The sequence below is a fragment of the Zerene cesonia genome, chromosome 20 (assembly GCF_012273895.1).
Source record: "Zerene cesonia ecotype Mississippi chromosome 20, Zerene_cesonia_1.1, whole genome shotgun sequence".
NCBI lineage: Eukaryota > Metazoa > Arthropoda > Insecta > Lepidoptera > Pieridae > Zerene > Zerene cesonia.
In genome coordinates, this window is record NC_052121.1 from 10331004 (window position 1) to 10352878 (window position 21875).

Sequence of the window (21875 nt, forward strand, 5' to 3'; positions counted from 1 at the left end):
CTCAAAGTAAATTATATCAAAAATTCAAGTTTTAATCTCAAATTCGCATTTACCCTACCCATTTTCTTGGACTATTCTATCAGTATTTAATCTTCTTTTATTTATTTAATAATTTTTAATTATGGACTTACTAATGAGATGTATTTGGATGTATATGAATATTTTTTGGCAAATTCTGATCGGTTCTATAATTAATTTGAATTCAAATTTAAAACAAAAAAAAACCGTTTTAAATGGCTTTTTTTAATTAAAATCGATACTTCTAAAACTGAACCTTGTTTTCAATGAATTAAAAACCGTCTTGCTTTCATTTTCTAACAATATTATAAACACAAAAATAAAAATTCTTTAAATTAAGGCGTTACTTCGCCACGCGTGTATGTGAAGGTCACATGGATCATAACACGTAGTAATCCTGTTACACCTAAGCGTATTAGAATTGATCCGAAGCCATTTTTATTTTCATTTCATACCTCTGTAACAAATTGTAACAAAGGCATATTTATTTTAAAAACGGAGAATTAAATTTCACAAACACTGAACCACTTCTGTTTTAAAACCATAAGATTATCTTAAAAAATTGTTTATTAGCATTTCAGTAGTAGCATATTTTAGCGAATAGTCAAACTAAAGTAATGAAGTGAAACTAAAAAAAAATACAGCATACCAAAGACTAAAGCAAAGATTTTGTCATAAAATAAATCCAGGCAGCGCTATAAACAGTTAATAAACGTAAACGTCATTCATTGTCAAACGTCAACTGTCAACTTGAATAGCAATTCCCATTTGCCCAATTGTCGTTTGTCAATTGTGAATTGTCATATCAAGCGAGATGAACACGCAAAGTGCCTCAGTGATTACATTTTTAAATGTGAAATTATTCAAGTGAAAAGCCGTGTGAAAGTTAAGACTACTGTGCTATGTTAATAATTTATAGTGTTAATATGAAATGCAGGCTATATCTTAAATATGAAAGAAGCGTCCATTTAATTTAAGTTTAAACGAATGGACCGCTGTGCGAAAAGTAAGCATACTTAAAAACATTTTGTACGTGATAATAGAAGCAAAGCATGATTTTAATTATCCTTTAATTTGTTTTACAATTCGACCACAGCCTATAATTTGGAGAATAACGCTCAAGCATCCATTACTGATAAACTAAACAGCACTTCATGGATAGTTATGTTTTTATTTACACAGAGCTTATCGTGGAACATATTGTATATCTACAGGAGTGTAGATATTTATGCACTTTATTAAGCCGGTTATACTCCATAAAATCGGCAAAGATAATTTTAAAGTGTAGGACTTTATATTTAGATCTTAAATTGTACAAAGATATGCTAAGAAATTTTATTGCCATATGAAGTGTTTAACTTGCTTGAATTTAAAGTTAACATACATATTACATATTATACCCATACATGGCTTGAGCAATGTTGTAATTTATGTTAGAATGGAACAATTCAATAATTTATATATGAGAATTGTCGCCAATAAATTAATAATATTATTCAGACTACTAGCTAGTATCATATACATTTATTTTTAATCATTAAACCAGTTTTGTAGTAAGAATTATAAGCAAGGCTTTGTTCCGAGTAAATTATTAAACTAAAATAAAACATCCCCAAAATATTCAAAAAGTTTCCTAGGTGTTATTTTACCTTTTTGATACACATTTGCCATTTGGGTCTACTTATGGCAATTAAAATTTATCAATGCAATGCATGTGATAAACACTCAACAAGATGGCTCTACTCTATACAAAGATCACTTAAAAAGAAACATGCACGCATATCCCACAAAGTTTTGTAACAGAGGACTTAGTGCATCTGACCAACATTTAAAAAAATGTGGAGGTTCCCTCATTATATACCTGATGTAATTGTGAATATCATGGTCAATGTCAATTATGTATACCAGGTATTGGCAATGATGCTGCTGCGGCTGAACATGCGGGTGGCGCTGGCGGCGCTGTGCGCCGGCGCACTGCTCATCATGCTGTACTGGAGCCGCTGTGGCGATCTCGCGAGGAGACCAAGTAATATTAAAGAAATAAAAAATTAGGTTTACAAATTTGATGCTCAGGAAATTTTTAATAATTTCTTCTTATCTCTAATTTTCATACCATCTGCCTTATTTAACGACTAAAGAATTGTAATAAGAAGGGAAAAGAAGGACCTCCGGTGCCCCCACTCACGGAAGGAAACATATGCATGCTTCTATTTCACACCAATCTCCTATGGAAGTGTCTCCCCTGTTACAAGCTTGACTTATTCACAATTTGTGCCAAAGTGTAATCAAATCCCACAATAAAAACGAGTATGTAATAAGCATATGGACAAAATAACCATCCTTGTTCTATAGATATAAAAAATCATATTCTTAAACAATAACTGCTTGCCTCCGCTCTGCCCACATAGATCTTTTTTAGTAAAATTTTCAAATATTTGTAGTTATAATTGTATCCAAGTAGACATACATCCAACAATTGAGCTATTCTTGAATTATAAGAGTAGTCCTACTACTTTCCTACTTACTACTGACTACCTCATTCAATGGTCATCCAAAAAAGCGAAGGAGATTCTCCATTTGACTGTCTATTTCAGCTTTGTTACCTGATAACAAAAATTAGTTATCAATGCTAAAAACAAATACTTTTTTCACCAGTTGGTTCAGCTCTCAGCAACAGTTTGGTGGAACGGAGCAATGACGACTTTGAATGTGTGATCAATGGGGAATACTCGGTGGCTTGCAGACGGGACCACGATGAAGTGTATCTACCGTTCTCCTTCATCCGCAAGTACTTTGAGGTGTGTGTTTTATATTAGTTCTATTTAATAAGCAAAAGGCAACTTTTCTGCTAGAAAAATTGACTAAAAAGTATAAAGTGAATGGCAATATTACCAGGAATTGTGTACAATATTCTTGTCATTTTCACACAGGTATCATTGTACTTTCCTATTATTTTAATAAGCAAATTAATATATATCTGGTGTTTCTTAAATTGAAGGAAAACATTATAAGACTAATAAAATATCTAATGAAAGATTAAAGAAAATCTAATTCATGACCAGCGCGACATCGCAAACATATCTTGCAGTTTTTATCGCATAGTTTCCACCACGTGTAATTAGCGCGCTAATAACTTTTTCCCGCAAGTCACGACCCAAAAACGTTTCTAAAATAAAGTGATTATCCGTACAACAGATCTGCGCCTAATTAGCAAAGGCAACGTTGCCAAAATACCTCGTATTACTAATGCATTCGCGTCGACCTACATGCACCTACGTCCCCCAGGGCCGGCCAATGCTTTTAAAGTTATTTAGGATAATGTCCAATCCCTCCAATTGATGTCGAGATTGCACAGCGTAATCCGATTAGGCTAATATGCTTTTGGAAATGGAGTGTTTGTCCGGCGTGTGGGTTCTGACTTGTGGCGGATGAATAATTGGTGCAATGTTCAAGGTGACGTTATTTCAATGCGAGATATCTTGGTTGACACGATAATGTTACACGGATATTCACTGAATATTATGTTCGTTGAAAACTAACTATGTTTTGGTTTAGAGTAATAAAATTAAAATAAAATTTATTGAGACTTGGTGTCTATGTATTTTGAGAGTTATAATCCACAGTTTTCTACCGATATTGTATAAAATAACTCCGCGAAATAGCTTCATAATTGGAAAGTAGTAATAAATGTATTTATTTACCAGGTATACGGCAAAATATCGTCAACAGACGGCGTCGAGAAGTTCGAATGGTCGCACAGCTATAGCAAAATATACCATCCGAAAAAGAAATACGATCCCCGCGGCACGTTTACCACCTTCGAAAACTATAACGTGGAAGTCAGGGATCGGGTGAAGTGCATCAGCGGTATAGATGGAGTGCCGGTGTCTACGCAATGGGAGCCAAGGGGTTTCTTCTATCCAACGCAGATAGCCCAATTCGGCCTCGCCCATTACAGCAAGAACTTGACGGAACCGGAGCCTCGAGTGAGGATAATAGATGATGGGGACAAGAATCTAGCCAGTTGGACTGTCAGCAAGGATGCGACGTTCACCAGAGAATATGATAACTCGTTGAAAGCGAATGTTGTTAGATTTGCGACGACGGACCAAGTAGGGAGTCAGGTCTGGTGCAAGGTGAACATAAGCCAGGACTTCGTGTTGAGTTTGGACCTGCTGCTGAAGCCGAACTCCTCGATGACGGTCGTGTTGCAGAATAAGGATAAGAAGGAGACGGTCTACTTGCACTATGTGACGAGTATGCAGCTGATACATGCGCAGGTTTGTGGGCTAGTGCTACTTGTGTCTGTTGTATATTAATTTACAGGGCTATTTTGTAAGTGGGGAAATCTTGCTTAAGATAGCAATTTATCCGGGAGCTGTGGGTTATGTCAGGAGTGGATTCATCCGATTAACCCCACCCCCACGCGCTGCACCTCCACGTCCTTTATACTGGATTGCGGAAACACTGTCGTAATCAACTACGTGACAGCGATAATTTCCCTATTCCTGCTTAAAATTGTTTGAAGATTTTCCTATAATTTACCTATTTAATTTTTTTTTATGTCCCAAATATCAAAACAGCTGAAAACCGCGAGTTGGCTGCACCGTTATCCGTATATAAGCTATTTGTGATAAGCATAAATCTTCGTATTTAAGAATCAACATAAAAACGAACTCAGTTTAACTTTCAAATAATTATTTTTAACAAAATGTTTAAACGCTTTTAAATGAGACCGCAAGGAGGACCAGCTATCAAATAACAGAAGAATCATCACAATTTATTCTCACAATCTAAAATTCTGAGGTAACTAAAAAACACCCAAAAAAAACCTCCTCTTTTAAATTGGAAAAAAATGTATATTATTTGCGTGTTCCTTAAAATAGTTATTATTTTTGTATGATTTATCCAGCGTTATTTCGTAGGACGAGCACATATACTACGGCATCGGAGTTGAATACAAATGGCGGCGGCTGACACGTGACCTCATCATCGACATGCAGAAGGGCTGGGCTCTGCTCGACCGGCCCAAGCGGAAATCTCCTAGGAATAAGTTTAGAGTGAGGATTGGTTTTCTTCTTAGATAAAGTATACGAAATATTGTGAAAATTTGATTTAAACTCGTCATCATTTTAATTGACTATAATATATTTGTACGTTTGTATATTTAACTAGCTGTTCGCCCCGGCTTCGCCCGTGGTACATACAAAGCATATGTCACTCAGTAAAGTAGCAGCATTCTAACGGATAAGGATTTTTGAAATCGATCCAGTGAATTTTGCGTGAAAACGATACAAACACACAAAAGCTTTCTCTTTAATAGTGTAGATATATTTTGCACTAGCTGTTGCCCGCAGCTATCACCGCGCGGACGTTATTAATTTTCATGGTACAAAATTTGATCTCCTAATTTATCCCCTTGAGGGTAGAATTTATCAAAATATTTTCTACGCGGATGTCTACGTCATAACGTCTATCTGCATGCCAAACTTCAGCTCGATCCGTCGAGTGGTTTGGGCTGTGCGTTGATAGATCACTATGTCAGTCTCAGTACTCAAAGGTGACTGACCTTTGAGTTATATATACGAGGTGTAAAAAAGTTATTTGTTCCATTTTTTTGAATAGGTAAAAATCGAAGACGAACCAAAACACGTGCAAGCAAAAGCTGCTGTCAACAAATAAATAAACACTAGCTGTGACCCGCGGTTGAAACCGCGTAAGTTCGTATCCCGTAGGAATATCGGTATAAAAAGTGCCTATGTGTTATTTCATTTGTCCAGCTAGCTACGAAGCAAAATAGTATTATTATTCATCAATAGATGTCAGGAAAAAAAAAAACACGAATAAAACACGAATATGACATTATTTCAGTTGTCCAGCTATCTACGAAGCAAAATAGTATTATTATTCACCAATAGATGTCAGGAAAAAAAAAACACGAATAAAACACGAATATGACATTTTCTAAAAAAATTCCTAGCTAGATCGATTTATCGCCCCCGAAACCCCCTGTATACTAAATTTCATGAAAATCGTTGGAGCCGATTCCGAGATTCCAATTATATATATATATATATATATATATATATATATATATATATATATATATATATATATATATATATATATATATATATATATATATATATATATATATATATATATATATACAAGTACTTGTGAGCATAAGAGACATATGTACCAACATAACGCCACAAAAAAATCGAATTTCGAATATACGTAACCCGCGAAAATTCCAAATTTAGTTTAGTAAAGTATTTAGATGAAACAGTGTTTACCGAACGTTATAAAAAAAAAGGTGTGTGTGCGATTCACGCACGATAGTAGTGAAACTTCAGTAAATCTACAAAAGAACGAGATGAATATATATAAAATATAAAATAGTATGTATGTATATTTCTGTCTCATTTTTTCCCGGCTTCATTTATATATTTAATTTTTAGTTTTATAGCATTGAAATGCTTTATAAATGAGAAAATTTTTAAAGAATAGAAAAAATTTGATCACGAGGCAGGATTCGAACCTGCGTATCTTGCTTAACCGTAGCAACGCCTAGCCTCTCGGCCACCCGTGATCCTGCCACAGTAATCAAATTTATTCTACTCTTTCGGTTTTCATGTGCCTAAGGGGCACCCCGCGCCATCTATTGAGATGATTAAGAACCATCACAACCAATACGATACATTATTTCAATGATTACAATATTGTATCGATGGAACGCGGCCTTTGTTAAATTTAATTTTTAGTTTTATAGCATTGAAATGCTTTATAACGTTGCTACGGTTAAGCAAGATACGCAGGTTCGAATCCTGCCTCGTGATCAAATTTTTTCTATTCTTTCAAAATTTTCTCATTCATTTATATATTTGTGTATTGGTGTCCCTTACCTGTCGTTTTTCCGTTGCATCAGGTTTGAAATCACAACGATTCTAAAGAAGTTTCACTTCAAAAATGTCGAAATATCAGGTGATGTATTTGCCGCAGATATGGAGCGTGCACCTGTCGGGCAGCGGGCGCGCGGGCGGGCTGCGCGTGTCGGGCAGCGAGCACATGGCGCACTTCTTCGCGGCGGCGCGCTGGCTGGTCGCGCAGCAGCGCGCGCGCGGCGGCTGGCCCGTGCCCGCGCGCCGCCGCGTCGCGCCGAGCGTGCCCGACCTGCGCCCGGGCTGGTCGGTGCTCATGCTATACTGCCACTGTCATTATCGACATCACCTTCAACATTACCATCATCGCCTTAATTACCTTCATCACTATAGATTTCACTATTAACACTATAGTCATCGCCATCACGTTCATCATCACAAATATCATATAAATTATATTTATCATCATATTTACTATCACGAGCCGAAGCATTCTCATCATTGACACTATCGTCATCTTCACCATCATCGATATCATCATTATCACAATCATCTACACCATCATCATCGATATCATCAACTTCACTACCATTACGACCCATTTCATCGACATTGCCACAAGTATAACGGTCGCATCCCGCATCTTGCAGGCACTCGGCCATGAGCCAAGGGCACGGCATCTCGGTGCTGGCGCGCGCGTACCACCGCAGCGGCGAGGCGGCGTACCTGCGCGCCGCGCGGCGCGCGCTCGCGCTGCTGGACGTGCCCGGCGCCGCGGGGGGCGTCAAGGCCATGTGGATGGACCGATATGTGTGGTGAGGACGATCAGCTTCTGGAACGTATTGGGATGAACGCTTTTACGATAGACTTCCTAGTATTCAACAGTTTGGGAGGGCTAAATTTAAACCTATGTAGTATGCTACTATGTAAATGTTAAAACTTTGTAATGCCGATTCAAAAGTGCTTGAATAAAAATCTAATTGAATCAATAGAAAAAAATTTAACGTTCACTTAAAAATATAACTATTGAGGAGCAATATTAGAAGTAAAACGCGGGAGGTACTTATTTTCAAGGATAATGTGTAAAAGATTTGGAGAAATACATTTTTGTATTCGTGTTTTGAGAAGTAACCTATTGAGAATCTACGCTTGACCTACGCTTTTAAATCTCGGAAATTCAAGCCTTCATGTATCAGGGTCATACGGAACTCTTATATACTAAAAGTGTTTAATTTAATTTGAATGTAACCCTTGTTCAATCTTTTTTTTTTTAACATTTAGAAAAATTATTGTTACGTTATATTTCTCTTATTTCTGATAACTAAAAAAGAAATACCACCACCAGGTACGAGGAGTACCCCACAAAACCTCCCCTCTTCGTGCTCAACGGTTTCATCTACACCCTCCTCGGCCTCTACGACCTCCACGTCATAGAGGGGGACAATTCTGCGTCCCTCGCCAAGAAAATGTTCGACGATGGCATGCTCTCCCTCAAAACCCTGCTGCCTATCTTCGACACGGGCAGCGGGAGCTTCTACGACCTGCGACATTTCACGCTCGGAGTCAGCCCCAACATAGCGAGGTGGGATTACCACGCCACCCACGTTAACCAGCTCTACTTGTTGGCCGGTCTCGATCCAGACCCCATTTTGATCAACACGGCAAAACGGTGGGAGGGGTACATGCAGGGGAAACGCGCTGCGCACAATTGAACGGAGTAGTGGAATGTTCTAGAATGTCGATCGAAATGCGCTACGAAAGTTCTCGATGATGTTTCCTTGACTGGGAAATGGGAAGAACCAAAATATATTTAGTCTCGAATTTTCTGGAACCGAACACGGTTCACGGTTCGTAAAATCTTATTGAAAATTCGTAGATATACGATATTAAAACGAAATACTATACAGATGTATTTAAAAGTTCACAATGGTGATGAGTTGTAAATCTTAAAAAGATGATGTTGATAGGGAGTTCTATATATAATAGTTTTGTGAAAACTGATTCAGGTGAAAACTTTCACATAAAAAAAATATACGAAGCTGTTTTTAATATATAAGCGTGAAAAAGACAAATAAAGTGGAAAAGCGCAAAATACGTAGTTACTATTTATAATGGTAGATTATAAATTAGTAAGGAATCAGAGTTGTCCAGATCCTGTCAGATTAACAAATAAATTAATTCAATTAATTACGTACTAATCATAATTTCTTTAACAAGCTACTTTAGTCTTCTTATCAACGATTTGGTTGTAATTCTACTAAATTACTACCGAAACACAAGCTACTTTTTAAAAACTTAAAACAAAACAAACAAAAACAGCTCAGTAGTTCATGTGATTTGCCTTTGAACATGAAAAATTTTGATTTTATCAATCTACGTTTATAAAACTTTTATTCTTTAAATGTTTTTATCGTAGAAATGGTATATAGCACTTTTTACACTTATATATATATACATAAAAACTATGGCTCACTATAGACTTTAGTTATGGTAGGAAGAGCCTTAGTCCTAAAATCCTCTAAAATCGTATGTCATCAAGATCACATGAGAAATGTAAATAATATCACTATATAATTTGGTGCTTGTTAAAAAGTACGTTTCTTTTGTCTTTCCAATATCATTATACTAGCGTTACGCTCCGGCTTCGTCCTTCGTACATATATAGCATTCGTGGATCACAAAATGTCCAAAGAAGAATTTTGGAAATAGGTCCTGCAGTTCCTGAGAAAAGACCTCTTCGGCTTATTATTGTTTTATTGTAAAATAATGCTTCTGGTTGAACGCACTAATCTCAGAAACTGCTGGTCCGATTTGAAAAATTCTTTTAGTGTTAGATAGCCCATTTATTGAGGAAGGCAATAGGCTTCACATATATCACGGGCGAAGCCGGGGCGGACCGCTAGTAGTGTATAAAGTGCTATAATGATTTGTCTTCTTATCAAGCAGGTTTACTAAGACTGAACTATTAACCACGATCCGCTTTTTATAACCTTGTACATAGTTGGTAAGCTTTATGTTATGAAATGTGATTTAAAGGTACTTAATGTAAATACACTATTTATTATATTTAATACTCTTATTAAAGTTCTGATTGAGAGATTAGATAGAGACAGTATAGGCAGTAACCTGTTGCTTGTGGCACGGGCATGCCTTAAAGGACGCCCACTTATATATTTGTATTATGGTCCTTTTTAGGGAATTATGAAATGATAAAGCCCACGTCATTTAGAAATGTAGTTTTCGAACGGATTCAAAAGCGATGAAATAAGTTTTTGACTTTTACCATTACAAAGTAACTTACATGGCCGTACAGTTTTCTCGAACTTTCCACACGCCATCTAGTCCCAGATTTACATATCTTGTAATATCGCTAAAAAGATGTTTTATTTTTGTAAATATGCACGTAAATTCGTCATTTTTATTTACTTAATAGATGGGTATCGGAGCCATGTACTCATGTATACTTGCTGTTATTGTTAGATGTGCCCATAAATGCAGTTTTAATCAACTGCACTTTTTTTTTGTCAAAATACTTTAAAATTCCAAAATGACCATGTTATGTGGTTGAGTTAATTCAGCAGCTCTTTTTATGAGTCTGAAACGGTCCATCAATTAAAATTTACATAAGATACGATTAAATTAGCACGGTTGTGAAAGGAAGCACAAAACGTTGTCGATTTTATATGAATGTCTAGTAGATACTATGTATATTATATATTAATTTTAATACTCTTCGTCTCGTAATAATACAGAAATGTTTTTTTTTCTTTCTTCATTTTTCTTTTCTTTCATTGTTTATTTTGATATTTTAGTTTTCAATATTAACAAAGATAATAAGTAGTATTATAGACTTGATTTTCTATACTATTTTATATGATTCAATGTTAGAAACTAGATGTACCGCAACTTTGCAACATATTAAATCTCATCGTAATCGGTCAAGTAGTTTGAATATACACAATTTCGCATTTATTATATTAGTAAGAACAAACCGATGTAATAACTTTGTATATGAAAAATTAATATTGAAAATAATCACTAATAAAAAAAACTATTTTCTCACACTGGAGTTAAGACCAATAAAAATTTTAACATACTTGTAAAAGGATAACAGTATTATATTCGTAGGAATTGCTATTAAAACTTAATTAAAATTCAAATTGACATTTATTCCGTTCTTCCTTATAAAATGCTTCGAGAGTGAGTGAGAGAAAGCATTATTTGGCTAGCAATAAAATATTTATGTACTTTTTCGCTTATAACCTGGGGTTTTTTATTCACGTTTATTTTAATTTTAACAATAACAAATTTAAATACTAATATGCAATTATATTTTCTTATCGTATTGTTAAATTTAAATTGCTTTTTAATATTTTACTATTATTTACTTACGAAGGCCTTGTTATAATGATTCACATCAGTCTGCTCTATAACTATTATTATTTCATCCTTTTTAAAAACGATTCAGACCGGATAGTCGCAGATTAAACAGAAATGTAATTATCTGACACAAGTCATAGACTCTGTCAGGACTCTACCCCGGCTGCCCTGGGATAAAAACATCATAACAAATAAAGTATAAGCCTTTGTGACTAAAGAAAAATGTAGCATTATGCTGGTGAAAGAATTTTTGTAATAGGTCCACTAGATCTTTAGATTCAAGCGTTCAAATAAGCAAACTCTTCTTTTCATATTTATATAAGTAAAATTATTCTTGCCTTGCATGTTAACCTTAATATCATTCCAATTGTTAAATGAGCTTAAAATTATTGAGTTTCTTAGGAACAAATCGAAAGAGATTATTATATACGTATTTAACAATAATACTGGCATTATAAAAATTATTTTAATTAACAGACTGTTCACAAAATGTTCTAAGAACTAACATGGTCACACCATTCGGTAAGATGGCCGGATTCGGACAGAAAGCCGCTTCTATACATGTGCGTCGCCTTACGCGTGTGATCCAGCTGGAAGGATCATTGTGTCGTCATATCATGTGTCATACTTATCGCTCTCTCCATTATAATAACTATTCCAATGCAACACCTAGTGTGCCTATATGTTTTTTCAACGCTTTAAATACGCCTTGTATAATCAAAACAAACCGTTCGCTTTAATCGCAGAAAATATATGCTCGGTTCCATGAATCCAGCTGATTACAGAGCATGTAACAGTTTTTCTTAATTTTGTATCCATTTGTTGCCGTTTTTTTATTTGTTTTTTTTTTTTTTTTTTTAATTCACCATTATCTCTGAACATTTGTAACTAAGATTTGCAGACGCCGTTACTAAGAATAAGAAAAATATAAAGGAATATATGAAACCCGTAATTATAAGATGTATGATCGGGATGTAGATATTTTGTTATTTTTATTACTTCGTTTGCAATAAATATTTTCAATACTACATAGATAATTTGATGTTTTGTTTGTAGACCTATATTACTGTTTAATTTTTGTTATCACGTCACATGTTAGTAACTACCCGCAAAATAGCCCATAAAATAAGACGTTTTTGTATAGATCCTGAATTTTAATAATGTAGACTGTAGTGTGTTAGAGTGCACTTGTGAATGACAATAAAATAACTCTCAATTGTAACGTGTTTTATTGGAAAACCAGTTTTATGTGTTCCTACATATACTATACTGTATACATGAATAATTTACTTGAATTTAAAAACTCCTTTTCACGACAGAATAAGGAGAAAGTTGCATATACTCGTATTAAAGTCACATTTTGCTAGCATATCTAAGTCTTACAAAACACGCTCGTTATTTCCACAAATGATTTCATATCGAATGACAATATCCAGACAGTAAACATAAAACAGTAGTTTTGTAATTAATACTCTGAAAATAATACAAACAGAGTATATATGCTTTATTCCGTTTGTATGTTTTATATTGTATATTACCATTCACGTTAATAGCTTTATATTTCAATCCTTGTACATTTCAGGATGTAAGCTTGTTTTCGAATGACTTATTTTAATGGCTTTGTGCATATCGATTTGAAAGCCAACATCATTATCATGATTAGAGACAATTTGATAATAACATCTCTATTCATGTAGGTACACTTATTAGCAGAGGCATTTCTGTTTTGTTTTTTTTTTAACCCCATAAAAAGGCAAAGATTGTCTCGAATTTTTAGGGGTGACTACACGACTCGGCGCGCTTTATCGCCCTCTTTTGCGCTGATGTCATTTTATCAAGAACGTCCTGCATTTCAGGCCAAGGTTCGTAGCGCTGGTTTATGAGCAACATCTTGTGGATGCTCGGGTTCCGAAGGTCCATTGTGCGGGATATGCATTCACGGTTGTGGGTTGTGTAGACCACGTCCACCTGAAATATCAGTGCCGTAGGTTTCAATTTGAATTTTTAAAAAATTAACATTTTGGACGCGGTAAAAAATAGTAGTTTTTTTATTAAATTCATAAAATATTGTAATCGGAAACGCGATACCATTTTTAAGATGTATTGGTATACAAGTCGATAGAAATCAATTTAGTGGCTCCATAACAGGCATCTTATTGTTGCCTTTGCATTCTGTGGATCATTATGATCGAGAAATGTTAAAACATAAATAAATGGATCATCGTTTTATCGCCACCTTAAGGAATTTAATTCTTACTCGCAAAGGGCCAGACAATTTAACGTTGTCCATGCAGATAATTACCCATTAACCACTAGCCAAAGAATGAAGGCTATATAGTTAATATAACTACCTACCTTATTGTTAATGGCCCAAACTATGGAAATAACCATAATCGTAAGACTCGTGCAAGTGACTAAAAATAAAGGAATAATTTCCCAATAGACGTTTAACACGTAAGTCAAAAAGAGTCTTCGAGGAAGAGGAACATCGTATTGCGTGGGAGGAATGTAATCGCCCGACGACCTGACAGGCACACGAGACGGTGGTTTGGCCTTCAGGATCAACGCTGCAGGCCGGAGAACACTTTTAGTTAATAATGCTAATTTTGAAATCATTATATGACTGTAAACATTGAAAACACTATAAAAATTCACTTAAAAATTAAATCTTAAAATATGTATGACGATTCATGTCATCCTAAAAGTAGGTAATATTATATATTTATCTATTCTTTCATCTACAATTTAGTTGGTATCATATACGTACGTCATGGACGTAAGCTTTACAAAAACAATTTATACAAATATATTTATAACCCCACTTACATATATAACATCATTTTAATAAAATAGCAATTTATCATTGCTAAAACTTATCTCTGTATTTATTGTATTCAAATTTTCATTACACAAAAACTGGTCGGTATATATTTAAAACAAATAATGACAATTCATATAATGAAATTCAAAAGTCAAAAGTAAATATATACTTAAACGAAATAAAACTACTTTAATTTTTAAGCATATATCCAAAAATCGATATTGCTAATATGAAAATTACTTTGTGTGATGAATCTAAAACAAACCATTTGTTGTTTTTTAACAAATCGTGAAAATACTGGTACGTTTATCAGATTTTTATATCATTGCTTGATTTCGTCCATTTTCAATCTACTAAATACAGGTGTATACCTAATGAACTTCCAACGCAAAATTGTAAGTTGCAAATAAAAACTAAGATAAACTATGTTTTTGCAGTGAAGTCCGAAGGGTGATGCCATTTCGTACTCCCCGGCGACGTATCTCGCCAAGAACTAAACGCCGCGTTCGAGCTATCAAAAATTTCTTTAAAAAAACTCTTGGTAATGTATTAATACAATAAATTATATTTAACATACATGATTTGAACACTAAATGCAGTATTTTTATAGGAACATCATCACAAACGGACTGCAAAACAACTTCTAGTATAATTATTAGTGTATCAGATTTAAAAAGTAAAATAGATATCATAGAACAACAATTAGACAAAGTAAGCAAACATTGCCGTGATTTGTCCTGTCTCGAAAACAGTATTAAGAGAGCAGAGAGCTCAACTACCCAAAATATAAGCAATGACAAGCGATCACTCAGCGCTGGTACGAACAGTAAAAAAAGTTTAAGAGGTGTGGAAACAAGAATTATATATAAGACGCCCAAACAAGACTATATAAAATCTGATGAAAGCGAGTACGCAACAAAGTACCAACCTAATGATAAAAAGAAAACAATCAATTCACGAGCATCTCCTTCCAAATACAATCAAGATTTCGAAGACAGAACTTCTAAGCAAATTAGAAATAACGAAAAATCTGATAAGAAACGAGCTATGTCCGGTATACGTCCTGAAAAACAAAAATTGTATAGAGCTTCCTCAAGTATTAATCTTTACTCACCAAAAGATAAAGATAGAACAGATCCAAGTTGTTCTGGATATCATCGAAGTAGCAAACATAAAGATTCGCATCATGCTGAAAGAGCAATTCATCACGAGCAAAGAGAAAGGATAAAAAACGACCGTCGAGATATGCATCTTATTGATGATCAGCATAAAAGTCGCAGGAAAAAACACAAGCTTGCAGACTTTGATGAAGAATTTATAGCCGATATTATAAGAAGGCAATATAAGCCTGTACAGCTATTTGGTAGGCGATTATCCGACTACAGTCAATTTTCAGCGCCAGTTTGTCGTGACCAGGAATTTTCGCCTCGTAACGACCTCGAGGAAGGAAGTGAATTATGTTCTTGCTGCTATGAAGGACAACGCAGAGTCAGTCATCGATATTGCAATAAACATGACGTAAGCGATATGAGAAGTATTTGTGATGCACGCCTATATAGTTCGAAAAGACACAAACGATATAAACAAGCTTATATTAATAATTACAATGATTCAACTGTCTATGATTTAGTGCCCGTAAAAGAGAAAACAAGTCCGAAATCTAGACGAAAATTTATTGAAGAAACTTTAATTCCATATGAATGTTATAAGGAAGTTCCCCCATCGCCAAGGACGCACAGACCACGCCTTAATCTAAAAACTCAACATTACGATTACGAAGATAGTATTGCACCAAAGCGACGTAATAAACAAGTTCCAGGTCGATCCCATAAACATAATGATATTGATGAAGCAAGTGAACATTCAGATAACTCTTTTAACGAAAATTTACACAAAAAGGAGTCTTTAAGACCGATTAAAGTACATGATACTAATTTACAATGCTCCACGAATTGTACTGAGCCAAACAATATAAATAACGATACGCTCATAACACACGTCACTGAATCGACAACAAATAAAACAGATCAGGCCTTGTTTGAAATAAAGGATATTTTACAAAGCTTCCTACAAGAAATCAAAAAAGAAACAACTTTGAGTAATACTCAAATAAATAGTGAGCCTATAAAGTCTCCCGAAACACAAACAGATCAAAAAAATATCCCCAGCCAAGTACAAAACACTGGACAAAACTTTTGTACTTTGAATAACCTCGGTCAGTGCCCAGTATCTCCTTTTATGCCACCGTTCACGAATCCTTGCTGTTATCCAATTCTGCCCATATGTCCTATCAATTGCTCCCCAAACGGTTATGTACTTCCCACACCGAGTTATACGTGTGCAAATTGCGCAAATAGTTCTAAAGAAACAACTTGTCACAACAATAAATCCTCCTCTAACCATAAACACCCTCAACCTTATGATGAAACACAAGAACTCATAAAAGAGATTTACAAATTTGTTGCACAAAGTCCAAATACTCCAACTTCAAAACGCTTCAATCATGCCAATGATCACACGGCGAACATTGAAAAGAAAATATTAACATCTAGAAGCGTTGGCAGTTCCAACGCATCTAAACGAGATGTAATGGTCGAGACACCTCAGATGAAATGTTATTCAAAAAGTTGTGAAGCAATTGGGTCAAGAATGACTACAGCCACTTACTACTCGACTAATCCTAGCTATTCTGATACTGTTTTAGAAAAACTAAGCTTAGAAGTATCAGACTCATCATCGGAATTTGGATTTGATAAGGAACCCACTGAAAAGGTAAATTATTGATTTTCTATCGAGACTCGATGCGTGTTCTTACTTTGATTTATAAATAAACTTTTATAATTGCAGATGAAAAGACACAAATTCTCAAAGGTATTACAAAAAATTGGTTTGTTTAAACGAAAGAAAAAAGATATTATAGAAGAAGTCAGTGAAAGCGAAAGTACAGTCGAAGTCAAACTCAGACACAATTCTAAACCGCCATTTCCTCAACACATTATGGACTATTCCGTTCACAGGCAAGAGTATTTCCATCCACCGCCAATTCATGATAGCAGATATTGCCATGCACACGACGCACCGCACAGACATGCGTGCGGTGATGATGGATACGGTCCAAGGACATCACCGTATAATGCTCATAAGCACAGACAATGTCAACATGATCATTCAACTCCACATTGCTATCACGTGCAACCCAGAGAAGCAGCACCATGTTGTAACCATGACTACGACGCACATTATAATAACTTACCTAAAGCTCCTCAAGTCCCGCTATGTTTAAAAGAAATCGAAGTGAAAAGTACCGGTACGCAGAGCGATAGAAAGATGTCCATATTCAAGAAATTCAAAAAGAAAACACAACCGCCACTAGTCCAGCGGCCGGTTATAATGCAACAACAGCACAGCGGCGGGACACAGACTGCCAAAGAAAAAAATGTGTTGTTTAATTGGAAAACATTGCAACAAAAGGCCAAACAAGCGAGTAGCAATTCAGATCCAATGAAATTTTCCCTTAAAACACAAAAGCAACTCGCCGAAGGCGATATGAAATTAAGAAATGCTATGTTGAAGAAGCTATTTTATAAAAGGAATCCATTTTCTCCGAGAAATTTAATCGTGCGTACTTTGCTTGGAAAAGACAAATCTAGTTGGGGTGAACCCCCAAAAATGTACAGGCCACGAATGTTTATATAGTAAAAGAATTTCATAAAAATTAAAGTAAGTTTTGTTTTGTATCATGTTTTACGAGGTGTTGTTCGTGTGTTAAATATAAATTTATGTATTATATGTTGTCTATGGTTTTTTTTGTTCCCATGATGCAAACCAAAAATGGAGAACGGTAGCAGAACAAGAAAATAATAAAATATTACTGTTTGTACTATTGTTTGAAATTTATGTGCTCCTATGGCTCTCGTTCTACGTGCTTAATACGCCGTATGCTGGTTCAAACTGCCGAAAAGCAGCTCTTATCTTAAAATTATGAAATTATATAAATTTCTGTTTATAAGGACAATTACAATAATAGTAAATAATATATTTACAATAAATAATAATTAATATATAACTATGTATATTTATATATACCGACCTATATAACGTCCATGCTATTCCACTAAATGGCCAGTATACATAATATAATAAAATAAAACTAAAAGTTCTGCGACAAATACCTGACACTCTTTTGACTTCTTTGAACAACTTAAATTCAATGGTGAACTAAAGTTTAAATTATTTTATTTTGTGAATCACTTCAGGATCTTCTTTAAATTCTTTGTAAAATAAACGTCTATAATTGTTATATTTGAGACAAGAAGTTAAGAAAAATCATAAATTCACAGTTCGAATATTCATTTTAATGAAGATCGGATATCTTTAGAGTACGTTATGTGTGATGAAAACATACCAAGAACATGCAAGCAGCGCTTTAAAGGAATAGAAAACTTTTTACGACGAGTTGCTTTTAATTTAGGTACGTTTTTAGCACTTCGTGAGTGATTCACATGCAATTTAACATAATAAAATTATAAATCGTTTTTACTATATCTTAGGAAACACCGCATCACAAACTGAAGTCAAAATTATTTCATGCATACCTATAGATGTAACTGATCTTCAGCAAAAGATTATTAATTTAGAAAGAGAACTAAATGAAACTAAGAATGCTAGAGTTAACGATGAACAGATTGTCCCTAACAAAACTGGGAAATCAAAGGGTATCAATATAAATGTAGTGGAGACATCACTCAGCGCAAGTTTCACTGGCACTAAATCAAAAGATCAGTCTTCATTTTGTAACAATTGCGCATTAAATGAAAAACCATCAAATATATCTTTCGTACTTTCGGCTCTATCACTAGAAGCACATAAGGAAGGCTCTGAACGTTTAGAGACACGAGACAAACGGAATAAAGATTCAAAATCTGGAGAGAAAAGCAAAAGCATATTCAGAAGACGCAAAAAGAAAAGTAATAAAGAAGAAAGTAGACAAAATACTCAATTTGTTTACTTCGCTGAAACATATCATCACACACCCTTTGTGGACATGCATTCAACCTACAATCAGAATAAAAATGTACATTTGGAGAGAAGGGATGTTGTGGGCGACCATTTATCAAATGTTTTGAGAAAACAGTATGATCCCAAATTTGGTATTGAAGAATTCTCAGACACTAGCGATTTTTCTAGACCTATATGCAAGGATATAACTAATCCCTTGAGATACGATTCGGACATTTGTTCTTGTTGCCACGGGCGATTTCAGAACATTGACAATTATATGGGAAAAGGCTTCAATTTTATGGTAGATTCAGGTCAATCACAAGACCATAGAAGTAGTAATCAGACTTACTATGATTCTGATTTATATGATATTGTACCAGTTAAAGAAATATCTGGTAATATAAAGCAAAGCTCATTTTTCAAAGACGATACAAAAAAATATTTAAACTTCAATTGTTGGCCAGAGACTATACGTACAAAACATCGAGCTAATCCAGTAACACTTAGCTATCGTGCCGAAATACCAGCCAAGCATCGGTATTATAAGCAAACGCCATTAAAGGCAGGAAACCCCCGCTCCTTTATGTCTAAATCAAGGCGACAGAAACCCCTTAACATAGATCATAAAATAAACGAGGAAAGTTCGAATACTTGTTCTATCGAATGTGGTGTTGTTTACACTAAACCATTGATCTCAACAAAAGTTACAACAGATCTAGGCTCCACAATGTCACAAGAGAATAACACGGTGCAAATAAGAACAGCTGAAAGTCAAACAAAAAGATGCAAGAGTATTCAACTTGAGGTAAATTTATTAAACGACAACAATACCGAAATAATGTTGGAACAAATAAAGAATATATTGCAATCAGTATTAGCCGAAGTCAAAACGAACACGCACTTGAACAAAGAAGAGAAACCGAAGAAAGATGCAATTGTTCAAAAAGGATCGTCTCAAAACAACATGCCGGGATGTTCAACACTTTTGCATAGTTTAACATACAATGGGTCACACAACGCAAATTCATATTATACGCCCTATTCCCCACATATACCACCGAACCCTTTATGCTATGCAAGTATTCCTTATCAACCAGTTAAATGTATGCAGAACCTTCAATATCTATTACATCCCTGCCATAGACACGAAATGAATTCTTGCCACTATGCACATAAGAGCGTTCACTCCCATCACAACAAACCAGTTAACATTGCAATTAACACGGAAGGTGCTCTACCTTCTTTGAATACACCAAGTAAAGAAACCAACAACTTAATAAAAGATATTTACAAATCGATTGCTCTTAGTATGGACTATTCCACAAAAGCTAGTTCTAGGAGTGAATATAATAATTTAAAATCTTCTGAGAACAATTCTTCTGACAAATTCACTCATACTCGATCAACAATGAGAAGTGAAGCAGACGTTATAAGAAGTGACAAAGATGCAGCAATATATTTATCTTCAGATACTGCTAGACCCTTGCGAACAAAATTGCATTATGCTGAAACTAGTGCACAATCCGAAGATAAAAGCGAGACAAAAGAAACCAACACAAAAGATATGAAAAGAAGATCAATGGATACATCATACAAAGAAGCTTTCCAACTTTATAGACTGGACGATAGAAATCACAAGCGACTGAATAAATATGCTGAACAAGACCGAACAGAAATTTCGAGTGACGGCGAAGAAAGCGATAAAACTGTTGTGCAAAATACTCAAGATGATAAGGTATTTTTTTTTTGATTCTGCAGATGCCTCAATCTTAAAATCAACAATCTTTTATTTATCTTTTATTTACAGGTGAATAAGGAGAAAAAAGGTCTTCTTCAACGATTTTTTAGATCAGTTAAACTTTTAAAACGGCGTAAACCGCGACGCATCGACCTTGAGGATGAAGAAGAAGATGTCGGACCATCTGAGGAAAGTGACAGTGAAGACTATGAGACCATGTACAGTGAAAGCGTCAGTCAATCGCAATATCGGGCCGCGACGCCTGTAAAGTCAGCATATGCTAAAAAGTCAGCGCCTATCAATATACAAGTTAACGGAAAAAGAATTAGTAGATCCCCATATATGGAGCAAGAGGAGAAACGGGAGTGGAACGAAATGTTTCAAGAAAAGTACTATCCGGGAAGATCTGGCCCCAGTCGCTCAGTCCGAATGCCAAGGCGTAACACCCCGTATCGTAAGAATTATGAAGTACGGAGTGTCATAGTCGATGACAGACTAGATTCGGAAAGCGAAATACTTGATCATGACTATCAAGAAAACAGCAAACAGATAAACACAAGAGAAAAGATGAGTTTCCTAAAAAAGCACAAATTAGGCTTAAATTGTAGATGTGGTGAACGGTTCAAAAATTTAATATTAGAAAATTAATTGGCCTGAAAGAAGTGTCCTGTATTATGTCCTTATATTTGTATTTGTTACTGTCGGTTAAATTTTAGTGTCTTTATCAGTTTTAAATAAAATAATTGTGGATTGAACTCGTTTATTTATTTAAAAAATGGTAAATAAATTACAATATTTCACGTTGATTTCAAGTCACTTTTTGCACTTGGTAGTATTGTCTTGAGATAATTGAGATCGTCTATTACAAACCTGAAACAAAATTTTTCCATGAGTTATTGCAGCTAATTTTTAAAGGAATATAACAGATTCAATCGTAATGTAGTCATATCCGTCTAAACCATTCAATCTTATCATCGAATATCCTGTATCTTATACATTTAAACGATATATAAATATATATATATATATATAT

The 21875-nt window shown here is 34.8% G+C and overlaps 4 protein-coding genes across 4 annotated transcripts; 3 read left to right on the forward strand and 1 right to left on the reverse strand.

Annotated features, from left to right (window-relative positions):
- The first annotated feature begins 812 nt into the window (after positions 1-812).
- LOC119835154 (D-glucuronyl C5-epimerase B) lies at positions 813-9658 on the forward strand. Its single transcript, XM_038359822.1, has 8 exons — positions 813-1024; positions 1927-2044; positions 2674-2816; positions 3723-4298; positions 4944-5078; positions 7024-7208; positions 7553-7717; positions 8248-9658. The coding sequence occupies exons 2-8, from the start codon at positions 1936-1938 to the stop codon at positions 8612-8614; spliced, it is 1680 nt and encodes a 559-aa protein (XP_038215750.1). The 5' UTR covers positions 813-1024; positions 1927-1935; the 3' UTR covers positions 8615-9658.
- Positions 9659-12554: 2896 nt separating this feature from the next.
- Positions 12555-13898, reverse strand: LOC119834895. Its single transcript, XM_038359414.1, has 2 exons — positions 13638-13898; positions 12555-13250 (listed from the first exon to the last, which is right to left on the reverse strand). The coding sequence occupies exons 1-2, from the start codon at positions 13896-13898 to the stop codon at positions 13056-13058; spliced, it is 456 nt and encodes a 151-aa protein (XP_038215342.1). The 3' UTR covers positions 12555-13055.
- Positions 13899-14556: 658 nt separating this feature from the next.
- On the forward strand, positions 14557-17799 carry LOC119834896. The gene is made up of 3 exons (XM_038359415.1): positions 14557-14644; positions 14714-16875; positions 16951-17799. Exons 1-3 carry the CDS (start codon positions 14557-14559, stop codon positions 17797-17799), a joined length of 3099 nt encoding a protein of 1032 aa, XP_038215343.1.
- A 690-nt stretch (positions 17800-18489) lies between these two features.
- Positions 18490-21515, forward strand: LOC119834897. The gene is made up of 3 exons (XM_038359416.1): positions 18490-18574; positions 18654-20839; positions 20912-21515. The coding sequence occupies exons 1-3, from the start codon at positions 18490-18492 to the stop codon at positions 21488-21490; spliced, it is 2850 nt and encodes a 949-aa protein (XP_038215344.1). The 3' UTR covers positions 21491-21515.
- The last annotated feature ends 360 nt before the right edge of the window (positions 21516-21875 follow it).

Coding starts and splice junctions, on each gene's coding strand:
- LOC119834896 (XM_038359415.1), top strand. CDS start 14,557: ATGCCATTTCGTACTCCCCGGCGACGTATCTCGCCAAGAACTAAACGC. Junction 14,645..14,713: donor TTTCTTTAAAAAAACTCTTG/GTAATGTATTAA, acceptor GTATTTTTATAG/GAACATCATCACAAACGGAC. Junction 16,876..16,950: donor ATAAGGAACCCACTGAAAAG/GTAAATTATTGA, acceptor TTATAATTGCAG/ATGAAAAGACACAAATTCTC.
- LOC119835154 (XM_038359822.1), top strand. CDS start 1,936: ATGATGCTGCTGCGGCTGAACATGCGGGTGGCGCTGGCGGCGCTGTGC. Junction 2,045..2,673: donor CGATCTCGCGAGGAGACCAA/GTAATATTAAAG, acceptor TTTTTTCACCAG/TTGGTTCAGCTCTCAGCAAC. Junction 2,817..3,722: donor TCATCCGCAAGTACTTTGAG/GTGTGTGTTTTA, acceptor TTTATTTACCAG/GTATACGGCAAAATATCGTC.
- LOC119834897 (XM_038359416.1), top strand. CDS start 18,490: ATGTGTGATGAAAACATACCAAGAACATGCAAGCAGCGCTTTAAAGGA. Junction 18,575..18,653: donor ACGAGTTGCTTTTAATTTAG/GTACGTTTTTAG, acceptor ACTATATCTTAG/GAAACACCGCATCACAAACT. Junction 20,840..20,911: donor AAAATACTCAAGATGATAAG/GTATTTTTTTTT, acceptor TTTTATTTACAG/GTGAATAAGGAGAAAAAAGG.
- LOC119834895 (XM_038359414.1), bottom strand. CDS start 13,898: ATGATTTCAAAATTAGCATTATTAACTAAAAGTGTTCTCCGGCCTGCA. Junction 13,251..13,637: donor TTTGGGCCATTAACAATAAG/GTAGGTAGTTAT, acceptor CTGATATTTCAG/GTGGACGTGGTCTACACAAC.